The 17,355-nt window shown below is 39.4% G+C and overlaps 1 protein-coding gene across 1 annotated transcript; it reads left to right on the forward strand.

Moving 5' to 3' along the window:
- The first annotated feature begins 845 nt into the window (after window positions 1-845).
- Window positions 846-14,308, forward strand: LOC105732441 (vascular non-inflammatory molecule 3). Its single transcript, XM_012474535.3, has 7 exons — window positions 846-1,878; window positions 1,975-2,105; window positions 7,840-8,032; window positions 9,766-10,057; window positions 11,810-12,183; window positions 12,876-13,049; window positions 14,041-14,308. The coding sequence occupies exons 1-7, from the start codon at window positions 1,666-1,668 to the stop codon at window positions 14,167-14,169; spliced, it is 1,506 nt and encodes a 501-aa protein (XP_012329958.2). The 5' UTR covers window positions 846-1,665; the 3' UTR covers window positions 14,170-14,308.
- The last annotated feature ends 3,047 nt before the right edge of the window (window positions 14,309-17,355 follow it).

Below are 17,355 nucleotides of genomic sequence, written 5' to 3' on the forward strand. Positions count from 1 at the left end.
GTATTTTTAGTAGAGACGGGGTTTCACCATGTTGACCAGGATGGTCTCGATCTCTTGACCTCGTGATCCACCCGCCTCGGCCTCCCAAAGTGCTGGGATTATAGGCATGAGCCACCGCACCCGGCTGAAAAGAATTTATGTTTGATGTCTGATGAAAACAATTTATGTCAGACATAAATTCAGAATTTAGGGCTGAATTTATGTTCATATGTCCTTAGGTCCTAAAATGATATCAGGGCATAAGGACACATGGAAACACCCTGGGGTACCTGGGAGAAGAAATATTTCGAGAATGGAAAATTTTACTGAAGCCAAGGGACTTTGAATTACTGAGCCAAATCAAACCCAAAATAGACACAAATCTCCATAACTTACACATTTCCTTATATCAAATGAGGATTAGAAAGACTGTCAAGAGGGAGAAGTAGTGTTAATGGCTCTAGAATCAGAGATTTAAACCTTAAAAAAAATCTACATTTTAAATTAACTCATATTTAAACAAGGAGATTCAATCCAAAATTAGACGAGGGAATTGAGTTTAATCAAAAAATATTTACAAAGCTTAGCACAGTATAAATTTCTATAGGAGCAGCACCCTGCCCGTAAGGGACTTATTAGGATGGTATGTTTAAAAAATAAAAGAATTAAGAGAGAACTTAACGCTTTTTGAATTATTGATTAGTGTTCATATGGAAGCAGGTTTAAACTGCAGAAGACAAGTGAAGCAAATTGCATCTCAATTACAAGAAAGAGCGTTCTCAAAACTGGCAATGTTCAAACGTGGAATAGACTGGCCCATCAGGTAGTGGATTCCTCATTCAACATTCATTCATATATTGTTCATATATTGAGCTTTCACCATCTGTCACACATGTGCTAGGGTGATGAGGTTCAACAGTGAGCAGGACACTTCCCTCACCCTCCAGGGGCCACACCCCGGGATACATCATCTCTAGATGTTTATTGGACATGGATATTCTGAAAGAAAACATCAAGTTTCTTTTTAATCTCTATAAGAATACAAAATATGCATTTACAACATTAAGTATTGGTATTATGTTTAAATTAAAGGCCAAGACAACAGCAAGGAGTGAGAGACATTCCACGGCACAGGAAAAAAAAGTGCTATAGGAGTTCAGAAATATCACTTAGGACTGGTGTGGATTTGGGAGGACTCTAGGGGGAACTGGAGCTTACACAGATGGCGAATAAGGACTTTTCAAATAGAAATGGTCATACAAATGTGTAAGTAGAGTGCTCAACAAATTGTTGCTAAGATGACTACCTTCTGGAACAGTCCAACATAGGCCCTATGAATAGGAATATAGGTTTACCAGGAAAATGTTTTTTATTCAAAGAAAAGACTTCAACTGCCAGTGTGTTTTGGACTGGGGTGAATTCATCTGGTTGGCTCAATCTTTTAGTGTTGGGTTGACCTCTGAACAATGTCAACAACTGCACTATACGCTTGAGTCAATCCAATCATGTCCTGACTGTCAGTTTTCTTGCACAACAGCTTTTCAGTGCTGTGTTGTGGTGTTGTGTAATGTCTTTGTGAGAAAATATAAAGAGCTGATTGCCGGAAGGGATTTAACGCAAAGTTTTTCCAGTGAAACAAGACGTAAGAATCTGAGTTTGTTTTTCAAAGATCACTAAAATCTGGTTATGAGTGGATCATATTTTCCAAAATGTGTAGCACTTTCTGCCCTCCTTGTCCTGAGTGTTGGTGCGCTGGACACTTTCATTGCTGCAGTATATGAGCATGCGGTGATATTACCAAACAGAACAGAAACACCTGTTTCAAAAGAAGAAGCTTTGCTCCTGATGAACAAGAACATAGATGTTTTGGAGAAAGCAGTTAAGCTGGCAGCCAAGCAGGTATTACCTTTTTATGCTTATAAAGGAGACTTGCAGTTTGGTAAGAGAGAATTTGGAATTCATGAGAAACTTTTTTGTCCCACTTGTTTTGAGCAGGGTGCACATATCATTGTTACCCCAGAAGACGGAATATATGGTTGGGTCTTCACCAGGGAGAGCATTTACCCCTATCTGGAGGATATACCAGACCCTGAAGTGAACTGGATTCCATGTAGAGACCCTGGGAGGTAATGTCATGTCATTACTCTGATTTCTAAACAAAAAGTTGTAATTTTGTAAAACACCAACAGTAAACTCACTAAATGTGACTGGTACTTGTGTTGACAAATAGTCAATCTGTGACATAGGATATAAATACTTTTTTCCCTATTATTTCAACTTTTATTATAGATTGAGGGGGTACACATGCAGGTTTGTTACGTGGGCAAATTGCATGATGCCGAGGTGTGGGGTACAATGATCGTGCCATCCTGGTAGTGAGCATAGTATCCAATAGGTAGTATTTCAGCCCTTGCCTTCCTCCCTCTCTCTATTAGTTCCCAGTGTTATTGGCCCCATCTTTATGGCCATGAGTTCTCAATGCTTAGCTCCCACTTATAAGTGAGAACATGCAGTATTTGGTTTTCTATTCCTGTGTTAACTGGCTGAGGATAATGTCCTTTATTGCTGCAAAAGACATGCTTTTGTTCTTTCTTATGGTTGCACAGCATTACATAGTGTATATATACCACATTTTCTTTATCCAATCCACCACTGATGGGCACCTAGGTTAATTCCATATCTTTGCTGTTGTGGAAAGTGCTGCAATGAACATACAAGTGCATGAGTCTTTTTGGTAGAATGATTATTTTTTTCTTTGGGTATATATCCAGTAATAGGATTGTGAGTCAAATTGTTGCTGTGTTTTAAGTTCTCTGAGAAATCTTCAAACTGCTTTCCACAAAGGTAAACTAATTTACATTTACGCCAACAGTGTATAAGCGTTCCCTTTTCTCTGTAGCATCTTTTATTTTTTGACTTTTTGTAAATAGCCATTCTGACTGGTGTGAGATATCATCTCATTGTGGTTTTGCTTAGCATTTCTCTGATGAGAGGTGATGTTGTTTGTTCATGTGTTTGTTGGCCACTTGTGTGTTCTCTTTTGAGAAGTGTCTGTTCATGTCTTTTGCCCACTTTTCAATGGGGTTATTTGTTTCGCTATTGCTTATTGATTAAAGTTCCTTATGGATTCCGGATATTAGACCTTTGTTAGGTGCCTAGATTGCAATTATTTTTTCCCATTCTGTAGGTTGCTTATTTACTCTGTTGATTGTTGATTTTGCCGTACAGAGCCTTTAGTTAAACTAGGTCCTACATGTCAATTTTTCTTTTTGTTGCCATTGCTTTTGAGGACTTAGTCATAAATTGTTTTCCTAAGTTGATGTCCAGAACAGTATTTCTTAGATTTTCTTCTAGGATTCTTATAGTTTGAGGTCTTACATTTAAATCTCGAATCCATCTTGAGTTAATTTTTGTGTATGGTGAAAGATAGTGGTCCAGCTTCAATCTTCTGCATATGGCTAGCCAGAGATCCCAGCACCTTTGAATAGGGAGTCCTTTCCCCATGCTTATTTTTGTGAACTTTGTTTGAGCTACAGATGGCTGTAGGTGTGCAGTTTTATTTCTAGGTTCTCTACTCTGTTCTATTGGTCTATGTGTCTGTTTTCATATCAGTTCCATGTTGTTTTGGTTACAGTTGCCTTGGGTAATGTGATGCCTCAGGATTTTTTCTTTTTGCTTAGGATTGCTTTAGCGATTAGGCTCTTTTTTGGTTCCATATGAATTTTAGAATTTTTTTTTCTAATTCCGTGGAAAGATGATGTTGGTAGTTTGATAGAAATAGTGTGAGCAGTGGCTCACGCCTATAATCCCAGCACTTTGGGAGACCAAGACAGGCAGATCACTTGAGACCAGGAGTTCAAGACCAGCCCAGCCAATGTGGTGAAACCCCATCTCTACTAAAATACAAAAATTAGCTGGGCGTGGTGGTGTGCGCCTGTAATCTCAGCTACTAGGGAGGCTGAGGCAAGAGAATCTTTTGAACGACAGAGCAAGACTCTATCTCAAAAACAAAAAAAAAGAAATAGTGTTGAATCTGTGGATAGTGTTTATGTTTCGTAATGTATGTCATCTGGCATATCTCCTGTTTGGTAAATGACTTGAGTTATTGATGATTGGTTGGTTATTTGTTGCAATTGTCTTTCCAGAATAGTAGGCGTGACCAGGCATGGTGGCTCAAACCCGTAATTCCAATACTTTGGGAAGCCAAAGCAGGAGGAGTGCTTGAAGTCAGAAGTTTGAGACCAGCCTGGGCAGCAAAGCCAGACCCGGTTTCTGCAAATAAAAACAAAAATAAAAAAATAGCCAGGTGTGGTGGTGCACACCTGTAACTTCAGATACTTGAGAGGCTGAGGCAGGAGGATTCCTAGAGCCCAGGAGTTTGAGGCTGTAGTGAGCTATGATTGCACCACTGCACTCCAGCCTGGGTGACAGTAGGCCTTGTCTTAAAAAGAAAATAGTAGATGTATACCCAATTTTTATAGTAAACGTGTTTAATTGGGTTTGGACAAAGTGAAAAAGTTGTAATATCTAGAACCTGTGTTTCAAATACAAGTAAGCTGGTTTATCCAGGACACCTGCCTCCTTCACAGGAAGAGTAAAAAGATGAATGAGTCTATGTTTCCACAGAGCTTTGCTATCATTGTCATTTACAATGTAATCAATATGGTGAATGGAAATTGTATAGGACTTGAAAAAGGAAGCACTGCTTCTGAGACCACATTTTACGGCCACTTGACTGAGTGATGGAACAGTCTAACCTAAATGCTTAACATTTCTGTTTCTGCATCTGTAAAACAGGGATAATAAAGTCCTTGTCTTAATTCTCTTACAGAGTAGACAAGAGTGTCAAGTGAAGTAATACACGTGGAATTTGTACGTTGCAATGCAGTCTCCAATGCTAGTTGTCACTATTACTTTTTTTAACAGAAGGGACTGAGTCTGAACTTCTTTGAATTCTTATCGTTTGAGAAATTTTAGTAATTATTAGTAGATGTAATTTAGGCATAAATTTCTTAAAGAAAATATGCATAATAAATAATCTATGAAATAGATATTTTAGTTGTATTAACTTTTAAAAATAGTTCAAGATTATTTATTTAAAGGGCAAAATTGATGGGTTAAAAAGCCATTTAACTTACTAATTTTAAATTTACATACACCTGTTTAGAACTACATCTATTGTGCAAAAAGAGAAACTTCTCTGATAATTTTGACTATGTAAAATTAAGTGGAAAGTCAAGCTCAGTGGTACAACATTCAGGCTCAGCTATATGAGTCAAGCCTCACTCCAGGATTTTTACCTTTGGAACAATATTTTCTAAATATTGCATGGTCTGTGTTTACAGAAACCGTGTCACCATGACTCAGCATCTACTTGCTTATGAGGCATTTCCCAGAATAGGAAGGAATCATTATTCACTGCAATTCATGAGGCTTATACTAAAATGTACTCTATTTAACTGGGCTAATAAAACTGACTTTTCCAGAGAAAAGATATCCATAAATCTGATAATTAGCAATAGATAAATAATTTTAAGTTGGGAAGGTAAGTTGCTGATGAAATTTCAACATTATGAATTCTTACACCTACTTATTCAAATTACAACCTTTCAGTTCTGTGTTATGAAAAGGAGCAATCCAGTATTTAATATAATTATAATATTGGAAAAGAGAGTCAATCTTCTCCCTAGCAATATTTATCCCTGAAGGGAATAATAGAGAGCCATTCAATTATCCTTGTGTGTTTAAATATTACTATTTAAAGATCGGGTGCAGTGGCTCAAGCCTGTAATCTTTGGGAGACCGAGGAGGGCAGATCACGAGGTCAGGAGTTCGAGACCAGCCTGACCAACATGATGATGAAACCCTGTCTCTACTAAAAATACGAAAATTAGCTGGGCATGGTGCCTTGTGCCTGTAGTCCCAGCTACTCAGGAGACTGAGGTAGGAGAATTGCTTGAACCTGGGAGGCAGAGGTCGCAGTGAGCAAGAGCACGCCATTGCACTCCAGCCTGGGTGACAGAGTGAGACTCCATCTCAAAAAAAAAAAAAGATTACTATTTAGAATGCTCACATGTCAAACAGTTCCATGAGCTTTTTTTTTTTTTCATGAGGAACTAGTAGGAAATATTCAATAACTCAAATTATTTAGTTAAGAAAAGAAAAATTAAACAAAGGACATGATAAACTTATTAAAGGTCTTAATGAATGTGAATATTAACAGCATTTCTATTTTTTTTTAAGAAAATAAAAAGAAAGATCTAAACCAGTAGGCCATTAATCTGTCCTTTTTATTCAAAGATTAGCTTAACATCAATTGCAGAGAGGCTGTAAGATCATAGGGAGACATGGAATGGCCTCTAAAAGCAATAAAGCCATCAGGACTGGGGCTGCCTTCTTGTAATCACGCAATCCATAATAGCAATTCTCATTTATGGAGCACTTACTTGATCCCAAGAACTGTACCTAGTATACTATACACATTTTCTCATTCAATTTATGTAGTTGGCATTACCATTTGCATTATAAATATGTGAAAAAAGGAAGGCTTATGGTCTCATAATTGGTCACTAGATTGGCTGGAATTAAAACAGCCATGTCCTTTAAGCTGTGCTAAATGAATGGACTCTGAGGGACTAGATGTACCATATTATAATAAAATTTTTAGTGACTAGGAAATACACTTATTTGACAGAGTGAGCTCGTTACTAAACTTTTTTTTGTCTTATTTTCTGCTGAAATCTGCCTCTCTTTGACTTCCTTTCATCGTTTTCCTGTACTCTATGTTATGTTCACACGTGACCCATCTCCAATAAATTAAGCCTTTCAAATATTTGAAGCCAGCTATCACCTTGCCACATTCCCTTCTTATATTAAGGATAAATATCTCTTTTTTTTTTTTGGAGACGGAGTTTCACTCTTGTTGCCCAGGCTGGAGTGCAATGGCGAGATCTCGGCTCACTGCAACCTCCACCTCCTGGGTTCAAACGATTCTCCTGCCTCAGCCTCCTGGGTAGCTAGAATTACAGGCATGTGCCCCCATGCCCAGCTAATTTTGTATTTTTAGTGGAGCCAGGGTTTCTCCATGTTGGTCAGGCTGGTCTTGAACTCCTGACCTCAGGTGATCCACCTGCCTTGGCCTCCCAAAGTGCTGGGATTACAGGCATGAGCCACTGCGCTCAGCCAGGGATAAATATCTTTAATATGGATGGACTTGGTATTACTTGGTAAAGCGATTTCATGTCTATACTTATCTCAGGATTTCTCATGTGGATCCACTAAGTCAGAAAGGAAGCTATTACATTGCATTTGACAGATGAGGAAACTGAGCCAGCACGGTGAAGTGTTTTTTATTTTTTATTTTAATCTTTAACATTTCCACTACTTAATGCTATATTTACTTTCTATAGAAGACAATCTGCAGGGGACAAACTCTTTACTGTCACCTGGCATTTCTGTTTCCAGCCACAACTCATATTAGCAAGCTTGTACAAGCTATGGCTTGGATTATAAACAAGGCCCTCTCCATTAGCAGAGTCTGCTAAATTTCAAGTGCTTCATTTACCTTCCTGGGAGCACCCCATAAGAAAATGTGCTGCTTCTTTTCATCCTCCTCTTCTTCTTCCATCTTTCCTTTCCTTCAGTCTTGTACTGTAATCTGGAGTTTGGCATAGAAATATAGGCTAGCTTTCAGGAAGATAAATACCATATCTCACATGAGAGTTTTAAAATATTTTCTGCTGAAAATTTTTTGTTGATTCTAGGGCTGTTGTGTTATGGGTAATGGGCAAATAAAGTATCACTTTGGTATTTCAAAAATTACTAAAATATAGTAAGTTTGAGAAATGTCTGTTGAATTAGATTTGGCAACACACCAGTGCAAGAAAGACTCAGCTGCCTGGCCAAGGACAACTCTATTTATGTCGTGGCTAATATTGGGGACAAGAAGCCATGCAATGCCAGTGACCCTCAGTGTCCCCCCGATGGTCGTTACCAATACAACACTGATGTGGTGTTTGATTCTCAGGGAAAATTGGTGGCACGCTACCATAAGGTGAGAATCACTTGTGCCTTAGCTCAACTTGTTACTTCTTCTGTGTGCTTGTGGTGTGTATGTGTGTTTGTTTGTTGAATGCTGGGGAGGGAACTGTTATAGAAGCATCTTATAATTATTACATCATAGTTGAAAAGGGGACTTAATTCAGTTCCATATAAGGGTTCTGGGCTTGAATTAATCATAAAACAGAATATGGTAGAATATCTAAATGGATGTGACAATAATGACACAAAGATTTTAATGTTCTCTGAAAAAGAAGTAAAAATTCTATTTCATTCATGATTTAATATCAGGTTCATGTTTTAGCCCAATTTGTTAGCACTTCATACTAAGTGACCATATATTCTATTAGAACTGTTTTGATTGCAATGGAAACACAACCTCAACTGAAGGTGGCTTTAAAAAGATGGGAATTTCCTTGCTTACACACATGTAAAAATGTGTATCATAGAAAGGGTATATGTCTCATTTCAGTGCAGTGTGACGCTCAGAGGCTCCAAAGTTATCATCCATCCCTCTAGCTCTCCTAGCCCTTTGTTACAGCTTTTTTCTCAGGGGAACTCTCCTTTTAGAGGCCACATAGCTGGAGCAACACGAAGTTCACATCTTTATCAACAAAATCTACAGGAGGAGTGTATTTCTCCCTCCTAGAACTCTGCAAAGGCCTTATCACGCCTTAATTCAATTAGGTGACATGCCTTTCCTGAGCCATTCACCAAAGGATGAAGGATGGGCTGCCACATGAGAGGAGAATGGAGTGTCAAGACCTCCAGGGACCACAGGGGTGGGGAGTAGCTTTTGCCAGAGCACACGCAGGCACACAACAGGCCAAACAAAAACCCAAGCAAAACATATGCTGTACTCCTGAGCCTAGGTCAAGCGGTGTTTTAAAAAAAGAATCAAGCTGAAAAAAATAAAATTGCAAATGGGTTACTAATTAATAATATGTAGCAACTGCATTGTCTAAATTAATTTTCAATGGACTTCACTTCTATAAACCTGGCAGTATCACTGGGAGACATGACAAAGTTTATTTTATTAACATGGTAGTACTGTTGAAATTTAAAGAATACAGTGGAAAACAATCTGAGAAGTGTAGGATTCAAGATTTCAACCTGTGATTTTAAGATAGAAATATTCACACTTTAAATATCATTTGTGGATGTGGTTTCATTCATTGGTTGTAAAAAAAAATGATGTTTTTTGGTTAATGTCACCATAAGAAAATTGATAGACAGTGGTACAGTGGGCATGATTTTTGCAAATTTATGTGTAACAGTTTATTTTGTTGTTGTTATTTTTGTTGTTGTTGTTGGAGATGGAATCTCACTCTGTCGCCCAGGCTGGAGTGCAGTGGTGTGATCTTGGCTAATTGCAACCTCCGCCTCTGGGGTTCAGGGAATCCTCCTGCCTCAGCCTCCAAGTAGCTGGGATTACAGGCACGTACCACCATGCCTGCTAATTTTTTTTTTTTTGGTATTTGTAGTAGAGACAGGGTTTCACCACATTGGCCAGTCTGGTCTCAAACTCCTGACCTCAAGTGATCCACTTGCCTCAGCCTCCTAAAATACTGGGATTACAGGTGTAAGCCACTGCACCTGGCCTATGTGTAACAGTTTTAAACATGCATGTCAACATACATGGGAGGAAAGATTTAATGGGGACTTAATTGATCACATCTATCTGGCAGTTTTCTATTAATTTTCTTCTTCTTTGCTTTTTGTTAACAGTACAATCTTTTTGCACCTGAAATTCAATTTGATTTCCCCAAGGATTCAGAATTTGTGACTTTTCACACTCCCTTTGGGAAGTTTGGCATTTTTACTTGCTTTGACATTTTTTCTTACGACCCAGCTGTGGTGGTGGTGGATGAGTTTCAAGTCGACAGCATTGTCTACCCCACAGCATGGTACAACACGCTGCCCCTCCTCTCGGCTGTTCCCTTTCATTCAGCATGGGCCAAGGCCATGGGAGTCAATCTACTTGCTGCAAATACCCACAACACCAGCATGCACATGACAGGTAACTCACGATGGCGTGCACCAAGTGGGAGTGACTGTCTCAGGAAGGTGTCTTGATTTTCAAACCACATTTTTGTTTAATAACTTTATTACCAATTTTGACATCACAAAGTTAATAATAGTATTTGTTTCTACTTAAGGAATATCATCCTTGTGAATAAAGGAGGCAAACATTATTATCTCAATTTTACTTGAAAGAAAATTGGAGTTGGAGAGAAGTCATGTAAAAACATCAAAGTCAGTTCTAATGGACTAGCCCCAATATGCATCAGTAATGTCAAAATAAATCTTGTGGTTCAGAGTAAACAGATAACCTACAGAGCAGAAGAAAATATTTGCAAACTATGCATCTCATAAAGGTCTAATATCCAGAATCCATAAGGAACTTAAATCAGCAAACAAAAACAAAGTATCCCATTAAAAAATGAACAAAGGACATGAACAGACACTTCTCAAAAGATGACATACATGTGGCCAACAAGCATGTAAAAATGCTCAACATCACTGATCATTAGAGAAATGCAAATCAAAACCACAACGAGATACCACCTCACACCAGTCAGAATGGCTATGATTAAAAAATTAAAAAAAACATACAAACACATGCTGGTGAGGTTATGAAGAAAAGGGAATGCTTATACAGTGCTGGTGAAAATGTAAATTAGTTCAGCCACAGTGGAAAACAGTTTGGAGATTTCTCAGAGAACTTAAAACAGAACTGCCATTTGACCCAGCAATCCCATTAATAGATATATACTTGAGGGAATATAAATCATTCTACCATAAAGACACATTCACTTGTATGTTAATTGCAGCACTTTTCACAATAGCAAAGACATGGAATCAACCCAGGTGCTCACCAACAGTGAAATGGATAAAGAAAATGTGATACATACACACCATGGAATACTACTATGGAATATAGCCATAAGAAAGAATGAAAATAATGTCCTTTGCAACAACATGAATGCAACTGGAGGTCATTATCCTCAGTGAGTTATCACAGGAACAGAAAATGAAATACCACATGTTCCCACTTACAAAGTTAAACATTGAGTACACATGGACACAAAGAGGGGAACAGCAGACACCAGGGCTTACTTGAGAGTGGAGGGTGGGAGGAGGGTGATGACTGAAAAACTACCTGTTGGATACTATGCTCACTGCCTGGGTGACAAAATCATTTGCACATCAAACCCCAGCAACATGCAATTTACTCATGTAACAAACCTTCATATGTTCCCCTTCTAAACCTACAATAAAAGTTGGAAGAAAAAAATACAAATAAATAAAAATATTTCAAGCATAAAAAAAGTTGAAGTGATAAAAATCACTTTTGACTTAATCAGGTTTTTAGAGTTTATCCTTTGTAATATCCATGTTCAAAGTAATGCAAGCTTCCTTCTTTCTTAACTGCTCTGTTATCTGTTGAATAACAAATCCCAAACACAAAGAAATTAAATTGTCAGTGGAGAGCTAAAATTATTCTTCATGTTGGGGAATTTTCTAGTTTGTTGCTAAGTTAGCTTAAAACTATGCGCCTCCATGTCAAATGATAATTTCAGTGCAAGTAGTACCTTATGGAGGACGCAGAGTCAAATTGGAACTTATGCCAATATAACAGCTATCTCCTTAACTATCTTGAAACTATGCTTTAATAACTTTGTATTTAACTTCACACGGGAATATTCTATTAGTCGGTCACCATAACAAATATGAAACCAATGTTCGTGTTTCTTTATGTTGCCTGTAGGGAGTGGACTTTACGCCCCAGAAGCAGTCAAGGGGTACCACTACGACATGGAAACAGAGAGTGGTCAGCTGATGCTATCAGAATTGAAGTCTCGGCCTCGCCGTGAGCCCACCTACCCTGCAGCTGTTGACTGGAGTGCTTATGCCAGCAGTGTCGAGCCTTTCTCCTCTGAGCAGTCAGATTTTCCAGGGATGATTTATTTTGATGAGTTTACCTTCACTGAGCTTAAGAGAAATACAGAAAATTACACGGTTTGCCAGAAAGACCTGTGCTGTCACTTAACTTACAAGATGTCTGAGAAGCGAACAGATGAGGTCTATGCCCTGGGTGCTTTTGATGGACTGCACACGGTAGAAGGCCAATATTACTTACAGGTAGAAATGCCTAAATACGTTAGAGTGGCCTTATTATTAGTTTTTCTTCTAGGTCATCATTGCTTTTCTTTGAAAGTTGGGCTGGATTTAGCTAATTGGTGTAATGTTGTCTCTACCACCGAATTTTGTCCGCAGAGCACTTTTATTTGTTCAGTCTCAGCAAGAACAGAATTAGTTCTTTCAGTTGCAAGGCAAAAACATAAAGCAAATTGATTAGTTCTCAGCAGGCCAGGTTCAGGTTTCAAAAGATGCAACTTCTGTGCATTCTCTTTTTCCATCAGGTTACGTTAGAGCAGTGCTTTTTTCAAATTGACCTCAACTAAATCCAGAGGAAGAGGGATACTTTACACCATAACCCAGTGTAGCCAAGTGGATATGTGACTGAATTAAAAAAAAATTAATTGAAACAGTTTATGAAATAATTTAAAATAGAATTAGAAATAGCTATTATTATGTGCCATGCACTCTGATTTTTTAAAATTCTAGTCTATTCTATTTGACTTCATTTAAAAAAGTGTTAATCCTGATCCACTAAATTGATTTTAGGATTCACTAATAAGTTGTTACCTATGGTTTGAAAAATACTTCTTATGAGGCAATTTAAATATTCCTTTACTCTTTGAAGTTGCATTATTTAGCTGAGAAAATATTTGCAAGTTTTCTGACTCCTTCTCTTTTCTGTTCTTCCATAGATATGCACATTACTGAAGTGTCAAACCACCGACCTCAAAACGTGTGGAGAGCCTGTGGGTTCAGCTTTTACCAAGTTTGAAGAATTCTCCCTCAGTGGCACATTCAGAACGCGTTATGTTTTCCCACAGATCACTCTAAGTGGAAGTCAGCTCGCCCCTGAAAGACATTATGAGGTAGGAGGCGTGCAGGAATGATAAATTCCTTTGACCAGAGCAGATGGGTAGAGCAGCGTAATGAAAATCTTTGAAATAATGAGAGCATAGCAATATCATTGTTCACATTCTACAAGAAACACTTTAAAGATGTGGAAACTATGATATGGAACACAAGTTGTGGTTTTATTTTATTTTATTTTTACTTTTTTGAGGTGGAGTTTTGCTCTTGTTTCCCAGGCTGGATTGCAATGGCATGATCTCAGCTCTCTGCAATCTCCACCTCCCAGGTTCAAGTGATTCTCTTGCCTCAGCCTCCCAAGTAGCTGGGATTTCAGGCATGCTCCACCATGCGTAACCAATTTTGTATTTTTAGTAAAGATAGGTTTCACCATGTGGGTCAGGCTGGTCTCGAACTCCTGACCTCAGGTGATCCGCCCCCTCAGCCTCCAAGGTGTTGGGATTACAGGCATGAGCCACTGTGCCCAGCCCAAGTTTTGGTTTTAGATTGCCATTAGGCTGGATGAAGAATTTGGGGTTCATTTTTTTAACATAAATGTGATGCTAATATTCAAGGCAACAGTGAATTCACAGAGAAACTAAAATAAAAATACTGATTGCTGATAATGGCAATAATGTTGTCATTTGCATGGTGTAGAAGGTGCAAATTAAATACATTAAATAATGCATCTACAGTTTATTTCCTGGGTATGCTATTTTGAGAAGTTGTTATAATTATAGTAATAACTAATACTTTGTATAGTGTTTCATGGGTTTGAAGAACACTTTTTTATACATGGTCTTACTTGACCACATGTGCAAGAAATTTGCTACATTTTCATGCAGAGTCTCTCTACTTTCAGACTTGAAACATGAACCTGGGTCTTCCAACACCAAATCCTGCGTGATTTTTTCCATTCTACACTGCTTTAGGAGTGATCTTGCCAGAGAAGGGCTCTAGGTTGTAACTTGAACTCTGCATTGAAGTTAATCCTTTGCTTTCTTTGACCAGATTTCAAGAGATGGACGCCTGAGGAGCCGAAGTGGAGCCCCTTTGCCTGTCTTAGTCATGGCTCTGTATGGAAGAGTCTTTGAGAAGGACCCTCCACGCTTAGGGCAGGGACCTGTGAAGTTACAATGATCTCCTTTAGCAGGGCCCTTTCAGGATTAGCCTGGCTAAAAAAGGAAGAAAATAAAGAGACCTGTTAGTGTCTGTTTAGAAGAGATATCATAAACTTATGGAAACAAATATAATAAACTTAAGCAGATTTAAAAAGCAACGAGTGTGTGTGCAAATTTTACATTTTACATATTTTGTATAGCACAGGTTCATTTGTGGGAGCTGCATTCATCCTCCCTGTATGTAAGTTTAACTATATGTATGTATGTATATGTATAGTGGAACATATATTTAAATAGGAGGAGTGCCTAGAAAAATCCTTTTGCAGTAACTATGCTAATGTAGGCAAGTGTTGTTAACATCATATGATGGTTAATTTTATGTGTTGATTTGACTGGGTCATGAGATGCCCAGATAGCTGGTTAACCATTGTTTCTGGGTGTGTCTGTGAGGGTGCTTCAAGGAAGAGAATAGCATTTGATTTGGGGGACTGAGTAAAGCAGATGGTCCTCCCCAATGTGGATGGACTTTGTCCAGTCCCTTGATGGCCTGCAGCGAAAAACAAGGAGGAGGAGGTTTGAATTCATTTTCTGCCAGACTACTTGAGCTGGACAGAGATCTTCTCCTGCCTTCATGGGCTCCTGGTTCTCAGGCCTTCAAGCCTGCACTGGAAGCAACACCATAAACTCTTCCCCTCTCAGGCCTTCCAATGACACTCTTGGCATTCCTGCATCTCCAGCTTGCAAATGGCAGACCAGCTTTCATAACTGTCTGAGCCAATACCTTATCATAAATCTCTTTCTCTCTCTCTCTCTCCTATTGGTTCTGTTTCTCTGGAGAACACTGACTAATACATTTTATTTGTAAATACATAGGATGAACTTTGAGTATGCAGAGGATATTAGATTCTAGTCAATTAAGATATAGGAAGTTAAAGAATAAGGACATGTTTGCCTGAGTCCCAACTCCTTGAGGGAGAAATCTAAGAGTAGACAGTCAGATATGAGCAGGCATGAGGGGGAGTTATTCATGTTGGAAAGAACCCCCCAGAACACCTCTTAGGATGCCCAGTACTCACTCCATGGTTGAACTGTCAGAATGCTGTTAACTAGATCCTGATAAGGAAGGAAAGAGGCAAAAGGTGAATTCCTGAGAGCTGAGCAGGCACAATTAGTACAAAATTGACTTCTATACCTTCCCCAGGTGGTGGTAAGAAGCAGTGCCGCCGTTAGACAGGATTCGTATTGATCCCTGGTTCCCGTGCATATGCATTAAGCACAGTAAGGGAGGATCCTCCAAAGTTTGGTGAGAACTGGGTAAAGAAAGAACTGAGGCAATAGAAGATCACAAGGTACAATGTCTTCAGCATGTTTCCAGCAGGGTCAGCCCACTCCTCTCTCTTGGAATGTACTTGTACTTCCCCAATAAAACTTTTGCTTGCTTTAAAAAAAAAAAAAAAAGAATGAGGACATCTTTTGAAGTATCTAGGAACAACTTTTCAGCTAAGTAAAATGGTTGTATTGTCTCTTTAGTCATAACTTATTTGACTCTTACGTTCTATTTGTATGGAAATCCGATACTTAAAATAGATTTTTTTTTTTAAAGATGGACTCTCACTCTGTTGCCCAAGCTGGAATGCAGTGGCATGATCTTGGCTCACTGCAACCTCTGCCTCCTGGGTTCAAGTGATTCTCCTGTCTCAGCCTCCCCAGTAGCTGGGGCTACAGGCCTGCACCACCACACTGGATAATTTTTTATAATTTTGGTAGGGATGGGGTTTCACCATGTTGTCTAGGCTGGTCTCGAACTCCTGACCTCAAGTGATCTACTCACCTTGGCATCCCAAAGTGCTGGGATTAGAGGCGTGAGCAAACTCACCTGGCCAAAACAGAAATTTACAAAAATAATAAATTATGTTGGTCGAGTGCTGTGACTCACGCCTCTAATCTCAGCACTTTGGGAGGCTGAGGCAGGTGGATCACCTGAGGTCAGGAGATCGGGACCAGCCTGGCCAACATGGTGCAACCCTGTCTCTACTAAAAATACACAAATTAGCTGGGTGTGGTGACGGGCACCTGTAATCCCAGCTACTTGGGAGACTGGGACAGGAGAATCGCCTGAACCCAGGAGGCAGAGGTTGCAGCGAGCTGAGACCACACCATTGCATTCCAGCCTAGGCAAGAAGAGCGAAACTCCTTCTCAAAAAAATAAGTAAAATGAAATAAATTATGTCGTTCAGATCACTTCTCATTTCCTTCTGAAATTATTCTGTTCTAAAATCTAGCCAGTCTTGGTTGAGCCCCTCTCAGTTGTCAGGGGTTTATTGCAGGCTGTGCCAGGCTGAGAGCTTCCTAGACAGGGCCACTGTGTCACCTTTTCCCCATTTACCTTTGGCTCACTGTCCTGGCTCTCTGAGTCAATTTTCTGTTTGGTCACTGATTAACTCTGGAAAGAGACACGCTGAAGAGCAGGTAGGTTTCTCTGGGTTACATAGGAGATACCTCTTATGCACACAGAATGTATGACAGCTGCATTTCTGGACTTTTCCTAGGTGTTTATTTCCACCTACTATAATTCAGTCCAGTACCAGAAAGTCAGGGATATTCTGGGCAACAGAATATGCACTTGCTTTCCCCCTTCCATCTGTCCTGGATTCTTTCTTCAGAGGCTATCATACTCAGATCTTAGTGTAAGGTCTGTTAAGTTCTTGCTGAGTTTAAAAGGAAGAAACTGAGGCCAGCACAAGAAGATCAGACTCCTGGGCGAGATTCTGCAGTCCGACAGGAGGGGTCGGAGAAGTCACACGGACTCCTCTCAGACGTGGGGTTTTATAGGGAGTGGAGGCATTCGATTGGTTGTGGGAGAGCAGGGTGTGGGAAAGGCAGGACTGCTATTGGGTAGGGTTACAAGACTTTGTTTGCATACAGGACTCGACTGCTATTGGCTAGAGTTACAAGACTTCGTTTGCATTCAAGACTTGACTGCTATTGGCTAGAGTTACAAGACTTCATTTGCATCTTGGCGGGGTTTTTTAAGGGAGGGCTAGGCTGTGTGAGGGGGTGGATGTGTCCGAGCTCCCTGCGAGGCGACCGGCCTTACACTTAGGTTTGTGCCCCCAATTCCTCTGTGTGCAGGAGGTGGGCATCGTCCCTCTCTATCACGTCACATTGGTTCCTTCTGGACTTCTTTCTTCTCTTTCCTAGCCAG

Source organism: Aotus nancymaae, unplaced genomic scaffold, assembly GCF_030222135.1.
Source record: "Aotus nancymaae isolate 86718 unplaced genomic scaffold, 86718_ANA_hifiasm-v0.15.2.pri h1tg000040l, whole genome shotgun sequence".
In the NCBI taxonomy this organism is placed as follows: Eukaryota; Metazoa; Chordata; class Mammalia; order Primates; family Aotidae; genus Aotus; species Aotus nancymaae.

What these genes read in the sequence shown, in the direction of transcription:
- LOC105732441 (XM_012474535.3), top strand. Translation starts at nt 1,666, where the DNA reads ATGAGTGGATCATATTTTCCAAAATGTGTAGCACTTTCTGCCCTCCTT. An exon ending in TTAAGCTGGCAGCCAAGCAG is followed by an intron (nt 1,879 to 1,974) that starts GTATTACCTTTT and finishes TGTTTTGAGCAG; the next exon opens with GGTGCACATATCATTGTTAC. An exon ending in CCATGTAGAGACCCTGGGAG is followed by an intron (nt 2,106 to 7,839) that starts GTAATGTCATGT and finishes CTGTTGAATTAG; the next exon opens with ATTTGGCAACACACCAGTGC.